Raw genomic sequence first — 14,430 nt, 5'->3', positions numbered from 1 at the left:
GCAGTCAAAGACAAAGCGTTCCCATAGACGGAAGTACTCCAAAGCAGGACAATTAGGCGTTTTATCATCCAGCACACACTCTCGATGCTCTCACTAGCTCATTTTCAACACGATATGAATGACACGCAGTTTTGCAGCGACGATACTGAAAGATGTAAACCTCTCAGCTCCCGTCGTGGAGGGATTTACTGACTGCTCTGCGCAAAGCTGTACCTGCTCGCTGAACAGAATTTGCCCACCTATACCTCTGATCTGTTGGGGTTTTTTACACTTCAGTGACAAATACTTTAATCTCTGACAGTTTGTCCTTACAAATGTTTTAATAACTATAATCGAGATACCACTTAAACGTATTTTACAACACACAAAAAGAGTGAACCGTTTGAGCTTTTTATCATAGAATACGTTGTTTAGCTTTCCGTTTATTCATGTAGCTCCTTCATGTAACCGTCTGATTTTTTAAAATATTCTTTTAAATACGTCAAAAGCAAAATACTTCACCATGCAGAACTGGAAGTGTTACACTCTTTTGCATTATACATGAAAACAGAAGCACATGCTTGCTCTCTCCCAGTTTTCTGCGTTTCCAGCTGCGGTTGCATTCTTCCTCTTTGCCACAGGATTGTGCTGGGAGCCCAGACTGAGAACATTGTCTCCTATTCCGTACAGTCCTACATTTTGTCATACAGAAAACTAAAAGTGGTTATCCTACTGCTTTGCTGAAGAGGAGTGGGCTGGTACATCAGTTCTGAAAGATAAGTTGCTGTGGCAGTGCTTAGGCATGGGGAACTGCTGAAAGTCAGTCCTCCAAGCACCTCACACATTCTGAGTTAGAACAAGTTAGGATCTGCGTCTAAGACTTTTCCATTGAAACCTTGGACCAATATAAAAGTAGACCAAATATTTGTAACGATACCAATTCAAAGACTCTGAACCCCATTTGCTATGACGGAAATCAGCAATTGTGCCAGAGAACCAGAGAAAAGAGAGAGAGATTACAATGGAGAGAAGGTCAGAATCAGATGCAGCTCAGTGTGGCGCCCGTTACCTATTTATATTATGTATATATATATATGTATTTGTATATTAATATACATACCAACTCTTCCAACACCTGAATTAAGAACTATGACTTTGTACATCACAGCTGTGGACAATACGCAACTTGAAACTTTCTGATAATGTTGTCTGACACTTAACTATCAAGATACGCATCTATTAATTCCTTACTGAAAGGAAATCTCTTGTGACTGCTATATAGATTATTCACTGAATATTTGCAGTGTTTCCTATGTTGAACTGAAAAGCTAAGTGCCTGAATGAATCCTGTGAAATTATATTTATTCGTGGTACTACTGCTGGTGCCAGTAACGGGATTTATTAGTACTATCTTGAACTATCAAATTGAGGCCTCTACCCAGTAATCAAAAAAGAAAAACTGCATTGCAGAAAAGCTGTTACGTTACACAGTGGTATAAGAAACAGTTTCCAAGAGAAGTATGTTAAAAAAATGCTATTATAGTCCTAACTAGGAGCAAAATAACAATAGACTTCACTTGTTCCCTTCCAAATATTAATTCTTCACATATATAATTCCTTTACACAGTCAAGATTAATTACCTCTATTTCAAAGATAATCATAATTACCCAGAGAGATTTATGAAGAATTTTTTCATTTCCTGTCATAAAACTGCAAGGGGAATTTTGTCATGAACTTCTACAGGGCCAAGATCTCCCTGTCAACAACTTGACTAAGAAACTGGATGAACATCAATAATTAAATATGCACAGGGTGCAGGATTTAGATAAACTTTAAGGGATCTTTCTTGCCATACCTAATTCATCAAAGTATGTTTCTGTTCCATCTTCATCCATTACTGAGCACACAAGTCTTGCTTTCAGGAATGTTGTCCACTTGTTCACGAGGCTACGTTGACCACCTGTGTCATTCTGGAAAGGAATATTATTTGCAGAAGAAAAATACAACACAGATAACATTTTACTAGGCTTTCCCACATTTTCCTCAGGTTAATTTGACTCATCATCTAGACAATTATGCTGTTATATTCAATATAAAAAATAGATAGACCTAAACAAATCCCCTTATCTAAACACTCCAGATACAGGAAAAACAGGAACAATTTTTCTGAGCAGACTTTCTCTGCTGGGATAGCAGGCTTGGGAGGGTCGGGTAGTAGATTTTGTGCAGCAGCAGTCAGTGTAGGTATCACTGGAAAGGACTGAGGAGGTCTGTATCGCTCACCGACACCTACTGTGGAGAAGTCCATGCTACCTCTGAAAGGTCTAATAGTCCTTTGGAGGGATGTTTCTTCTAGTCCTGACAGGAGGTTAGCTGCATCTGACCCAGTAAGTCATCCTGACCCATAAGGTGCATGCTCTGAACTAAATTCAGAAATGATGGCTAACATGGGTCAAAGCTAGTTTTCACTGTTGCAAGTCCTGCTAGCTTGGTCCAGAGCTGGCTTGGTCACAGCTCGCTCAAGGATCTTTCCATCTCTTTCCAGTGCAAGGTGGAAACTCTAACTGCTAAAGCGGATGGTGCAGCACAGAGGTGACGGCTCCTGCCTCATCCTGCTGATGAACGCCTCCGGTAAGAGCAGCGTCTTCCAAACTGCGTAGCACAACATCACCCAAGGAGAGGCAAAAGGGAAATGGAGAAGCTAGCAAATGTGATTTCGATAAATGCTGTGTATGTTTCACTGGTGATGCTGGAGCTGGTAATCCAACTTTCTGGGTGACCCATAAGGGGTCTTTTGAGTAGGTCTTTCTTGGCACCATTGTACTTATATATTTAGCCAGTCTCAAAGGTTTTGATATATGAATATGATGGTATAGAAGTATAGAAATATGACTGGCTCAGATTTATTTTCACTGGCTTTGGGATTCAGCCACTGACTTCAGCGTAAGTCTAAACAGGCTGAGGCCTTTCAGAAATCATCTGGGCTTCATTATAACAGTAACAATAACAAATACAGCTATAATTGTGTGAAATGTTTTCTTGCAAAATACCCCAAAAGGCCTTTGGGCACCCTCACAAAAATACAGAAAGCGGAGATTATAAAAGAGATCACATGCCTCATCATATTGCCAGTTTTAACACAACCCCAAACACGCCCTCACACCCATGCACAACAACAGCACAAAGCACCAAATTTTAAAGAAGACCCAGATTATTAAGAAGACAGGGAATACACAAATGCTCACAATTATGTTCCTGAGCCTTTCCAAAAGACGGAATTAATTGTGCAGTTATAATTTTTCTCTCATAAAAAACAACAATTTCAACAGAGATATTAATAGCTGTTTCAATCATTTTTCATCTACAGTTGATTACAAATATGAAAAAGGAAATAGAGACAGCGAGGAGCACTGTGATCATAAATTAATTACTGCAGAGGAGTCATCGTAACTCCTGAATTTAATTTTCCCGTGCACGTTTTTAAAGTTAGGCTCGCACATACATCAATGCAAGAACTCAGGAAGGGCAGATACTGTAAAAATGAAAATGATATCTGAAAGTTAAATCAACTCACTTAAAAGCTTGGCTCTGATATTTCCAACGTGTTTCAAAGATTTTGAGTTTGTTTGTGTATATATATGTGTGAAAGGTTTCACCATCTTGTAATTCAGTTTTTCTAAGCAAAGAATGTACCTCATTCGTGCAAAGGACAGCAAGTTTGGAAATGTAACACTGGTATCTAGTCTGAGTCCATCAGGGAAATACATAAATCGCTGAATCTCTAAATTTCCATGTCATTATAGGTATAGCCAGATATACATAACATGTTCAGACCCGAGCTGTGTGTTCAGTAACAGCTCTTCTTAATTATGAATGGGGAAGCTGAAACAGGAAATTTGTTTCAAACACAAATCAAAGGCTTTTCAACCATTTAATCTTTTAGCTTATCATGTCACACTAGCAGCATGTCCCAACAACCTGGCAAATAAAAGAGTTCTTACTGGGCATATTCTTGCAATCATTGAGTGAATTTGCTTCGTGCTGCCGCTGTTGTCTGTGAGTCTCTCTTTGAAGAAGAAGTAGATTTTGGCATCATTGGGGTCAGTGCCATCTGGGATAACATGAGCATCCACAAAAATCGGCTCTGAAATGAAACGGCGTACCAAAAAGACGAAACCAAAAGATGCATCAGTACAAGCAATTAGTGATTTGACAGTTACTGACTGCTTCAAGGAAATGCTATACAATACATATAGGGGCATGGCAGGGGCGTTGGAACTAGATGATCTTTACGGTCCATTCCAACCTGAACCATTCTATGATTCTATGCTCTAGCCTCATGTCTGTATATACCGGATATTATCAGGTAAATGCCCTCTTAAGTTCCTGCATCCTCACATATTATCCCAGAGATTTTTAGAAAACCAATTAAAACGTAGAAGCTGTAGTATTAGATAACTGTAGAGACTGAAAGACTTGGAGGAAGAATAGGGAAGAATCAGTGTGTTATCAGGGCCACATAAGGAAAGATTAATTGTGGCAAAACATAAAAGTAAACTGTTGAAAGACTCATTAGGAAAAGAACAAACAAGGTACATAAATAAGAGAGGAAAATAACTCCTGGAACACAGAAAAGGAAAGCAGGGTATGCAAATGCTTGAATAGCATTTCAGTTCATATCAGAGGTTGATAAACATAACCAAGTGTACATTGAAAACACTGCAAAGGAGCACTAGTGAGAGGGCAAAATAACTTATATCCTTAACAATCACATAATGGACAGTGGAGGAGTCCTCAGAAGACCTTCTCCTCTGTCTGAGGAAAGAAGCAGACCCTCTTCCTGCACGAAGGCTGTATCTTTTCAATGATCATGCAAGAGTGCTTCATCGGTTGAAATCCAGTACAAATCTTTAAACAATGTGATACAAAGGTTGGACCTCTGACAGAAAACTCACTTTACACTGCAGCATTTTTCTAGTCATATGAGCCCATTCTCAATTAATATAAGTGTCATGACTCTGGCTCTAAAAGAACATGGAAATAAACTGTGCTTGTCAAGTACCTGTTCTGAGCATATGAAACAGGCAGATTTTCCAGAAATTAGGCATTTTAATGTTTTTTTTTCCCCTAATTCACTTTAGGGTGCACACTTCAGGGTGTGCAGATAAGTGTAAGAACGTACAGCAAACAGAAGAAAAATTTAGAAAGCACAGTTTCCCATTCATAGCAAAGTGAATTTATTCTGATTGCAATCCTGAGATTTCACTGTACTCACAGCCGCACAGGAATAACAAGAGTGACCCCAAAAATAATCAAGACAAAAGCACAGTAACTTTACTTCAACATGGCTGAAGGCTTTTTTTTAAATTTGAACTGCTATGTCATTTGCTCTATAACCTTTGGGATCTATCTCTGCTCAGCAGGTTGACCACCATTTTAATTCAAAATAGTTTAATTGGAAGGAGTCTTCGTATCAGTAAAGTCAGGGAGAATTTTCACATTGATTCCAGTGAAGCCAAGAGTGAAATGTTTGCACTCAGAAATTAGTTTTCCTACTGTGTTTTGATAATCAATTTCTTACCACTGAAATAAATGGCAGTAACTGTCACTGACAATGGTGCTCTCTTTTGCACACATTTTGCATACAAGTGGTGGTGAGTCTTCTGTACAGAGGTGGATCAGCTTGAATTATCTGAAGTTAGTAATTCATTACAAAAAACCCTTAAAATCAAGCACCCTAATTTAAGGCAATGTCTGATGCATTAGAGGCAGACAAGGTGCTTCCCTAAAAGTCAGATTGTCTAACCACTTGCCATTTGAAAGGTTTTCATACACTTTCCCTTGAACATTTTGGTTCGGTCTTAATGCAAAAATGCCCATCAGATGGGGTGGTCAAAGAGGTTGGCTCATGCAGTGAACCCTCTACATCTGTGCATTGTCGACAATATGTATTTACACACATTTCTTCATGGTTCAACTTCATAAATTAAATTCAGAGAAAAGCTCTTTAAAAGACAAGCTCTTTATTTTAAACAAAACAAAGCAGAATCTCTGTGAAACCCATTAAAAGCTCTGGCAAAACAAAGGCATCTCACCACTCAGCCACTTGGAGTTGTGCTGGTCGGTTCGCACTGCATTCCTCCTGGTCAGACTCCGAAAAATGGCTGCATCTGTCCCCATGAAATCAATATACATTCCTGAAAAAAGCTCTTCATCTGAAAAGAATTGAAACGGAAGGGAAAAAACAAACGCATTGTTATGGCTTTTGGGAAATCCGTGTTTACTGATCTATTTTTATTTTAAAATCACCAGTTCTTTATTTACACAGGAATTTATACAGACAAATACTGGGTCATGGGAATGGGGGTTCCCTCTGATTTACAAAGACACGAGCTAGAATGCATGAGAATCCTCAGATTTTTCTTAAGGACTATAGGGAACTGCATAATTCAATGCAAAGCAGAACTGCATATGTGGTGAACCTGTCTTTGATATGAAGTTTAGTTGATCAACTTTCTCTGCTAAGGATCACTGGAAAATCAAGCTAGTGTTATCAAAAAGAATCACATTCGATTTTTTAAGTACGTACTTCAAAAAGCGCTTTTTTTTTATGGGAGTAGACAAAATGACTGGGCTGAATTTACTGCTGGTGTAAGCCGGCACAACATCTATTGCAGTCAATGGATCAGTGCCAATTTTCGCCAACACTACTGTCAGGGCTGCCCCAGGCAGCCTCAAGCTGACTCTAGTATTGCAGAGGCCAGACAATCATATTATTGAACTTTACGCGGAGTAATATGGAGCAACAGTTGTCCCCTTTTATGTACTTGATTCTAAGTATAGGGTCATTACGCTTGAACGGAATTAGACACGCAACTCTTACATTAACAGAATGATGAACTTCTGCTCCCCGTGCAGGGCTGAAAACTCAGTCCATCCGTCAGGACGCATATCTGTGTTTGTGTGAGTCTGTGTGTGCGCATACGTATACGTATATATAATTATAATTCTAATTACATATACTATCTTTTTCTACTCCGTGAATAACCAAGCAATTTCCACTGACTAATGACAATGAAACCCCAAAGTAGAAAACAGTAGCTAAAATAAACTCCAGCTCTCAGAGTGGGAGTGGTGGCTGAATACATTCCAGTACAGCTGGGTCCTTTGATTGATGTTTTTGTCTGAATTCCTGGACTACCCAGAGTGTGGTCAAGCTGGCAAGAGTCACAGGTTCAGAAGAGCCTGAGGCTATTTTTATGCTCTGTGTGTGTGTGTGTGTGTGTGTGTGTGTGTGTGTCCATCAATATGGAAGACTATTGGCTCATAAGAGAATTAAAACTCTGGAGATCTTGTTTTTCTGCTGCTGGCTACAGTCTGAAGTGAACCCCTGCAGAGCAGCCAGCAGCCACTCTTCTGCTCTCATCACCCCCAGTGATGACAAGATTCATACGCAGGGGATTTAAACAATGCATTCGTTGCATGTTTGTGAAGCATTTACTTTCTGAGCGCATCTTGACAGAATGATGTTAGATCTATACTGATTTATAACTAATTTTGAACATGTATGTACATATATGTATATATATCAATGCCTAAATCCACCAGAGCTTTATTCTTATAATGAAATAAATGGGCTGAAAAAGATCAGGCTTATGGTTCTCACTAAATGTTATGTACAGTCCTATTCATATAAACATATGCATAGACATTAACAATAGTACTGCACTATGTAATTTTAATCCTATTACATATCAATGCTGTCAGTTATGTTATAAGCATTCCTAGCGCCTACTTGCTAATCATGTATCAGATGATACCCATCAGCTCCACTTCCTTTTGGTTAAATCCTTAAATTCCACACAGCACTCGGTCTGCACGGCACAACTAGTTCACACTACTTCTCTTTGTTATTGGAGGAATTGCTGAATTGATGAGTTATGTCTGCTTGTATAAATATCTCAGAGTCTTGGTGGGGAGAGAGACATGCATCCTGCACATTAGTTATGCCAAGTTTCTTCAAACGACAATTTTCATTGCTTTGATGCAAAAGTGTCTTTGTACAATGGCAAATTGTACCAAGTTCAAATTTGGTTTTATAGCATCACTTTCCTCTGAAGGGTGAATCAGCTTTCCTGCTGTATTCTAGGCCGGCGATGCCCAAAATTGCCAAGAAATTACAGCTATATTTAAAAATGGTTCTTTTGTTGTGGAAGAGTTACCCAGTCTGGCAGTATTTCCTATCTTCTGAAGCGAGAGGAAGGAATTCCTCCAGCAGAAGAATGGTCAAAGGAGAGTCCAGTATGTGGGTTCAGTCCTCGCATTTTAACTCAAGCTGTGGTTTACAAAATCTTTCCTTTTTTGCCATGGATATTGAGGCTAAATTCATTCAGGTTTAAATGTTTTTGAAGTGACTGGACTTTGTAGTAACAGGGAAAAAGTACAAAACTCAATCTGTGGTAGTCTTTTGAAAAAGAATGTGACCTTTGCAGAATAATTTAAACTTTGTAGATGAATTATGTCATGAAAGAGAAGTCAAACACTAGGGAAGGAGGTCTCCTCAGTCACATAACTGAGAGATCAAGGAAGATAACATGAAGTCTACTAAGATGAACAAAGCTGCTATAGATCTATTGTAGAAAAAAATCAGGCTATTGTATATACAGTAATTCAGAAACAATGTACTTCAACGGTGTTTCATAAAATCCAGAAGAAACAAGGAAAGGAAACTTTATTTTTTAATGACAGTTGATGCACTTAATACCAGCACAGCAATGAGTAGCAGTGGATTAATCCATCCCTGACTTTGAACAAACATTTTCTTTACACAGTGAGTGTCTGTAAACACTGACCATAGATCGCCAATGAGATAAAGTTGTAAGTGCAGCCAAGGTTTGGAGAGGTATCTAGGTAGCATTTGCCTGTCTTCTAAACATGCTTCAGTTCATACGTCTGTAATGAAATCACTTGTCCGTTGTACTAAACATATTTGTGATGAGGAATCAAAAAAAAAAAATTTTATATTTTGAACAGACCATGTAGGATAGACTATATGACGCCTCCCTTAAGTGCCAGGAGACTCAAACTTTAAAGGAAATACCTGGCACAATTTGTAATTGCCATTCTTTTCAGTGGAAGCCGAATGGCAGAAACACTGCACATTGCTCCCGTGTAAACCTTGGGTGAAATACACGGTCCTTGTGTGCACTAAGGTTTATTTGCTAAGAAAGCCTGAAAAGTCTGTGCAACTGCTGTTCCCTTCATAGCCAAAAATATAGCAAGGAGTAGGCACATACTGAAAAATCAAGGCTTTGGCACTAGAAGCCTGTGAACATGCTGGAAAAGTGAAAGGTCAGGTTACACTAAGTATATAACACGTCTCCTGGTTGGAAAAAAAAAAAAAGTTTCTTTTACTGATGACTTTGGTTGCACAAAGCATGTGCCCCCTTTGAGTTTTCAGTTAGGTGTGAAATAGGCACTGCAGTAATTCTTTGTATGGGGTAGATCTCACAGTCACTGAGTACAGTCACCACCAATTCAGAAGAATATTTGAGGTCTGTCAGTTGTATCACTTTCTGGCCTTTCAAAGGGAAGAAAATTGCAAAATTGGTTGGGTATGAAGCCAATTGAAGAATGAAGAGCCTTGCAATAGCTGGTGGGCTCTACAGCAGAGATGACAACAAAAATGACATTCAAAGTAACTAAACTCTTCAGGCTTTCTTTCCCTGGCTACTCTGAGATTTTAAAAATAATTAAATGAGACACAAGTGCTGTCTAGGATGAACAAGGTCAGAAACCGTTCAAACATAAAATGCTAGACAGGGTAGTGCAAAGTTGAAACTAACCCTGGGAAAAAATCTGTGAGCTGGAAAAGGGACAATCTTTTGTTTTCTGTTTCTCCCTCCCCTTCAACAGCTAATTTCCGTGTTTCATTTGTACACCCACCTTTAGCTTCATGTAAACCTTGAAACAAGGATGGACCCAACTCTTGTGCCCATCAGCCAGACACAAGGTACTGCTCCTTGGAGGCTGAATTCTGTGTCCAGATCGTTTCAGGCATCCTGTCAATGCACATCATGCATGATCGTATGGGTTTAGATCTCAGCAACTTGGGAGTATTTTTACTTACTGATCATAACAGACACCGTGTTCACATTCGGGTTGAAGGAACAGCGCCCCTTTCCTGATTCACACTTGGAGTCGATCTTGAAGATTTGTTCCTGCAATGGAGATTTGTGTGTCACTTCTCATTTCAGGAACCATCAGAGGTAAAGTGATTTTTATGCTTGGCTGTTTCCAGCATTAATAATGCTCAGCACCACTGGGCACTTTTGCTGTACTATCAGCAGTTTAGCTTTCCTCTTCAGAATTTCATCATCTTTTCAGACAACCTTTTTATTGGTACCCAGTTATTTTCAAGACTCTTGTTATAAATTCAAGACACTGAAACAAAGAATTTTTCCCTGTAGCTCAGTTATGCTTTGGAGAGGTTGACTGATCTCTGCAATAACATCTGTGGAGATTACTTCTGTGTTTTTGAAGTTATTTATTATTTATTTGCTGAATACACGGTGATCGTTATGCTAGTCCAGGAAATTATAATAAAGCTATTAGAACAATAATACACATTAAATAAGTATCTCTTATGACAACTGTCATTTGGTGATAGTATAAAACATTTGCTCTTTACTGAGCTATCAGATCTCGGAGAATCCTCTAAATCATACATATTTTCTTCAATACCATCTCTTGGATTATGTGTAGAGCTCCAACTCCATAGTCAAGTTTTATCAATATCTCTTGACATACCCTGAAATATCTTGGAAATTTTTTGCTGTTTAGGAATCTTGGTATGGGGATTTCTTTATATTCTACCTGATTTATTAAGAGGAAATACATTTGGCAAAGTAGAAGCAACCTGGACTACAGCTTGAAATGCAAGCAGTCTGAATATCTTTACAAAATTCGCCCATCACGGTCCACCTCTTCACTTCTTGGTTCCCAGCAACACCGAAGAGCGCAGTATGCTGAGCAAGAAGGGACTCGGGGCCAAGTCTGCTCCTTAAAAACCGCAGTCAGTAATGGCAGAGACATCGATCCACAGCACAGCGACTCCCATACCACTGTCTACCAAACAAGCAACGTGTTGTGGCAATGTACTAGTTATTCAACTAAGGGCAGCAACTCTTTATATTCCCTTTAACAATTAATGTTAACCACAGGGGAACAGGGATGCCACACAGCTCACTGAGCAGCCATTTGGTGACAGTGAATTGGAGCCTCCACCAACCTGAAATGTTCAGCTACAGCAGGAAGTTTCCATACCCATTATCCCCTATCTCTTTCCCCCTCTTCTGTTTTGCCTAATTTAATCACAGAGATCTTATCTATTGTTTCAGTAATCAACTCTCTAAACAATGTTAAAACGTAACTATGAAGTTTCTAATATGATCCTGGGGTTTTCTTTTGTTGTTGTTTTACTTCTAGATTAATATGCAGCTTGATGCTAATCCATATTTACTCTATTATACCACTATTTACCAAATCAAAATGCCCATTACTGCACTATTAAACTAGCTCCAGGATTACACTTGATTTTCATATATATTAAACTACTTTTTAGCCTATAATTAATTCACAGTGATTACATTTCCTTCTGTTTGCATTTACTTTGACATTGGAATATATTTGGGTGACTAAGAGAGTCATTACCAAAGACCATAATATCAAGTGTGCCAAGCAAGAAAACTAATTATTTTTTAACCTCTGTTTCAGGGAAAGGGCAACATTCTGCCTCATCAATGAAATCGCTTTTTATGTGAGATTATGTGGAATCCTGGAGACAAAAGAGCAAAACAGGCCCAGTTCGTATAATTGCTGGATACGACTCTTACTGTCAAGCTTTGCAGCTTCTAGAGAAAAACAGATGTGCTTTCTAAAATATCCATTTTGCACGTGCAAAACCAGCCTTCTGTGCACGGAAAAGTGTACTAAATTAAAGGTGAAATGATAAAAGCAGAGAAAAATATGAGTTCTCACTAGTCCCATCGGCACTACATAGTTCTTCATTCTGCTCTATTAATTAGTCATGCACTGATATATGCAATGAATTCAGAAGGAAATGCTTGGCTTTAAACTGTTATGCTATTGTTGGCCTGTACGGTAATGGCTTTGAGCATGCGAAGCCTACAGTCAAGTGTCTGACTGACTCCAGACGTCTGAAACAGCAGTTTATTTAATCAATTTATCATAGGCATGTAGCTATACAGACAGGCTAAGTGAAGCCAGTTCTGCTCATCCAAGACACGTATCTTTATTTTTAACTTAAGAAATTTAACATCTTGCATCATCTGGAGGTGTCATTTCCCGCCCCCCCCCCCCCCCAAGTCTCATTTACTAAAACCCTAAAATAATGAGATTCCGAGTTCTCTGAGCTACAGTACTACTACTTAAGCTGATAAAGGAATATTGCATTAATTAGAAACAAATGATATAATTTTCTATGTTTTAAATAATTTGTCAAGAAACAGGATAATGCTGAGAAAAGCTGACCTCAGTTTCAAAATACATCAAAATAAGTTAATGTATACTCTATTAACCAGAAGTATGGATTTACTCATTCAGTTCTGCATGCTTGTGCTTTTAAATCCAGGCCTATGAACCTCTACTTTTAGACAATGCATTAGGAGTGAAGGTGCAGTGATTCAGACGATACACTCCGTTAATGAGGCTGGAGCCAGGTAGGGATCTAACAAAAGTCACTGAGATCATCCCATGCAAACCTACCTGGAGAAACAATGATTTATCACCTCCTTGGCAACCCTGCAGTAGTCTTGGGTCTTGGCCAGAATTCCCATCCCACTCCCAATGAACTCGGTGATGAATTTCCCAGTGTCTTCCCTAGGAGCCAGCCCAGCTTTTAAAGCTGCCCTCAGATGGCAAGACTCCAGGTAGCACTCTCTGATCTTCCTTCCCAACACATCTGCTTCCACATTGTACAGGAAAATATACTGCACACCCCTGTGCCTGCAGACATGAATCTGACCCAGAAGCTACTGAGGTGCTGGGTCTCAGTTAAGTGGTTTTCTTTCTCCTTCTGGTTGCTTAATTTATTACCTATTACATTTGCACATAAACAAACATTTCACTTTCAAATCAGGAAACTTGGACAATATATTTATGAAACATCTGGTACTTTGTATACTGAAAGTACACAGTGAAACTGAATATCGAAAAACCGGAGACCTATCTGGAGAAAAAAGGATTTACACCCTGGAAGATCTCATAGTGATCACAAAACTTCCTGACTTCATCCTGGCAGAATCTAAGGGGCAAAACTTGTGCAGCAGCTGAAAGTTCCCTGTACTGGGATTGCATTTAGCGGGTATTAAGCTGAAGTCCAGCAAACCTTTACATACCTGAGCAGTTAGCCCACGTAAGGGCTTCTCCCAGGGATCAGTAACACATGGAAGTTATAAAAAGTGGACTGCGTATTTTGCTTTTTATCTAACTGGCTACTTCCTTTCAAGTCTTTCTTCGTAAATTTTCCAACAAACAGCAGGAATGAATTCACCAGACAATGTCAAATAAAAAGCAGTATCAAGTGTAGCCCAGCATTTGGTATGACTGTGGAATTTTGGACAACTATCGTATTTGAGGCATGGTTTTTGATCATGGCTTTGCTTCTAGCTGGTAACAGGTCAAAAAAACCTATGGATCTTTGTTCTTTTTCTACACAACATGATTGAAGGAACCTATTCGGATCACTGATTTTTGCATTTTCAAAATTTTGAGTTTTGCGTAACACTAGTAAGATGCATGACAAAACGGGTGGATAAAATGAGAAGAGGCTTACCTCGGACCTGCGGCCCCTGTTGACGTACACACACACAGGGCTGAAGGCGCCGCTGCCGCAGACGTACAGGTGTGTGCGATTGTACGACTGTATCACACGCACAAAATTACCACAGCCATGCTGCAGGGAATACAGAAAAGAATAATTTCACATTCGCAAATGTTATTAGATGCCAGGAACTCTAGGGAGTAGACACGGTTTATTATTTGTACAGTGTCATAAAAAGCAGCTACTGAATTTGGTAGTCTCTGGACTGGAACAGCTGCAGACTTCTGCTTTCTTTTCATGCCATTTTGCCTAGTCTGGGGACTGGGCATTGATAGGGCACTACAGAGGAGTTATAGAGGAGTGCATATAACTTTTCCATTTCCACACAGCAACCCAATTTTCATCCACAGACATCTCTGCACCTTGCGTGGGAAGAAGCAGGGCCTCTGCAGGAAAATAAGAAGTAACCTTATTTCCTTAAGGACATTTCCAAAACAGTCTCTTTTTTACCCCTAATTTTTTCATCCTATCTGGAGACAATTAAAAAGAAAAGCAAGGCCAAATCTCAGATCCCATTATTTGTGTAAACAATTTCTTTCCAAAACTT

General features: G+C 39.1%; 1 protein-coding gene across 2 annotated transcripts in view; it reads right to left on the bottom strand.

The window, feature by feature from the left end:
• The window catches only part of SEMA3C (semaphorin 3C), a 123,344-nt gene that overhangs the window by 32,057 nt on the left and 76,857 nt on the right, over nt 1–14,430 (bottom strand). For both annotated transcript variants that reach the window (XM_074578530.1, XM_074579378.1), the window contains exons 5-9: nt 13,836–13,955; nt 10,110–10,200; nt 6,076–6,195; nt 3,982–4,124; nt 1,836–1,950 (exon numbers count right to left, since the gene is read on the bottom strand). In XM_074578530.1, the coding sequence (XP_074434631.1) occupies nt 1,836–1,950; nt 3,982–4,124; nt 6,076–6,195; nt 10,110–10,200; nt 13,836–13,955 (589 nt within the window). The remainder of the gene's footprint in view (nt 1–1,835; nt 1,951–3,981; nt 4,125–6,075; nt 6,196–10,109; nt 10,201–13,835; nt 13,956–14,430) is intronic.

Source organism: Larus michahellis, chromosome 1, assembly GCF_964199755.1.
Source record: "Larus michahellis chromosome 1, bLarMic1.1, whole genome shotgun sequence".
Taxonomy (NCBI): Eukaryota; Metazoa; Chordata; class Aves; order Charadriiformes; family Laridae; genus Larus; species Larus michahellis.
Note: the sequence above shows the minus strand (reverse complement) of the source record. Positions and strands in the feature narration are given on the sequence as shown.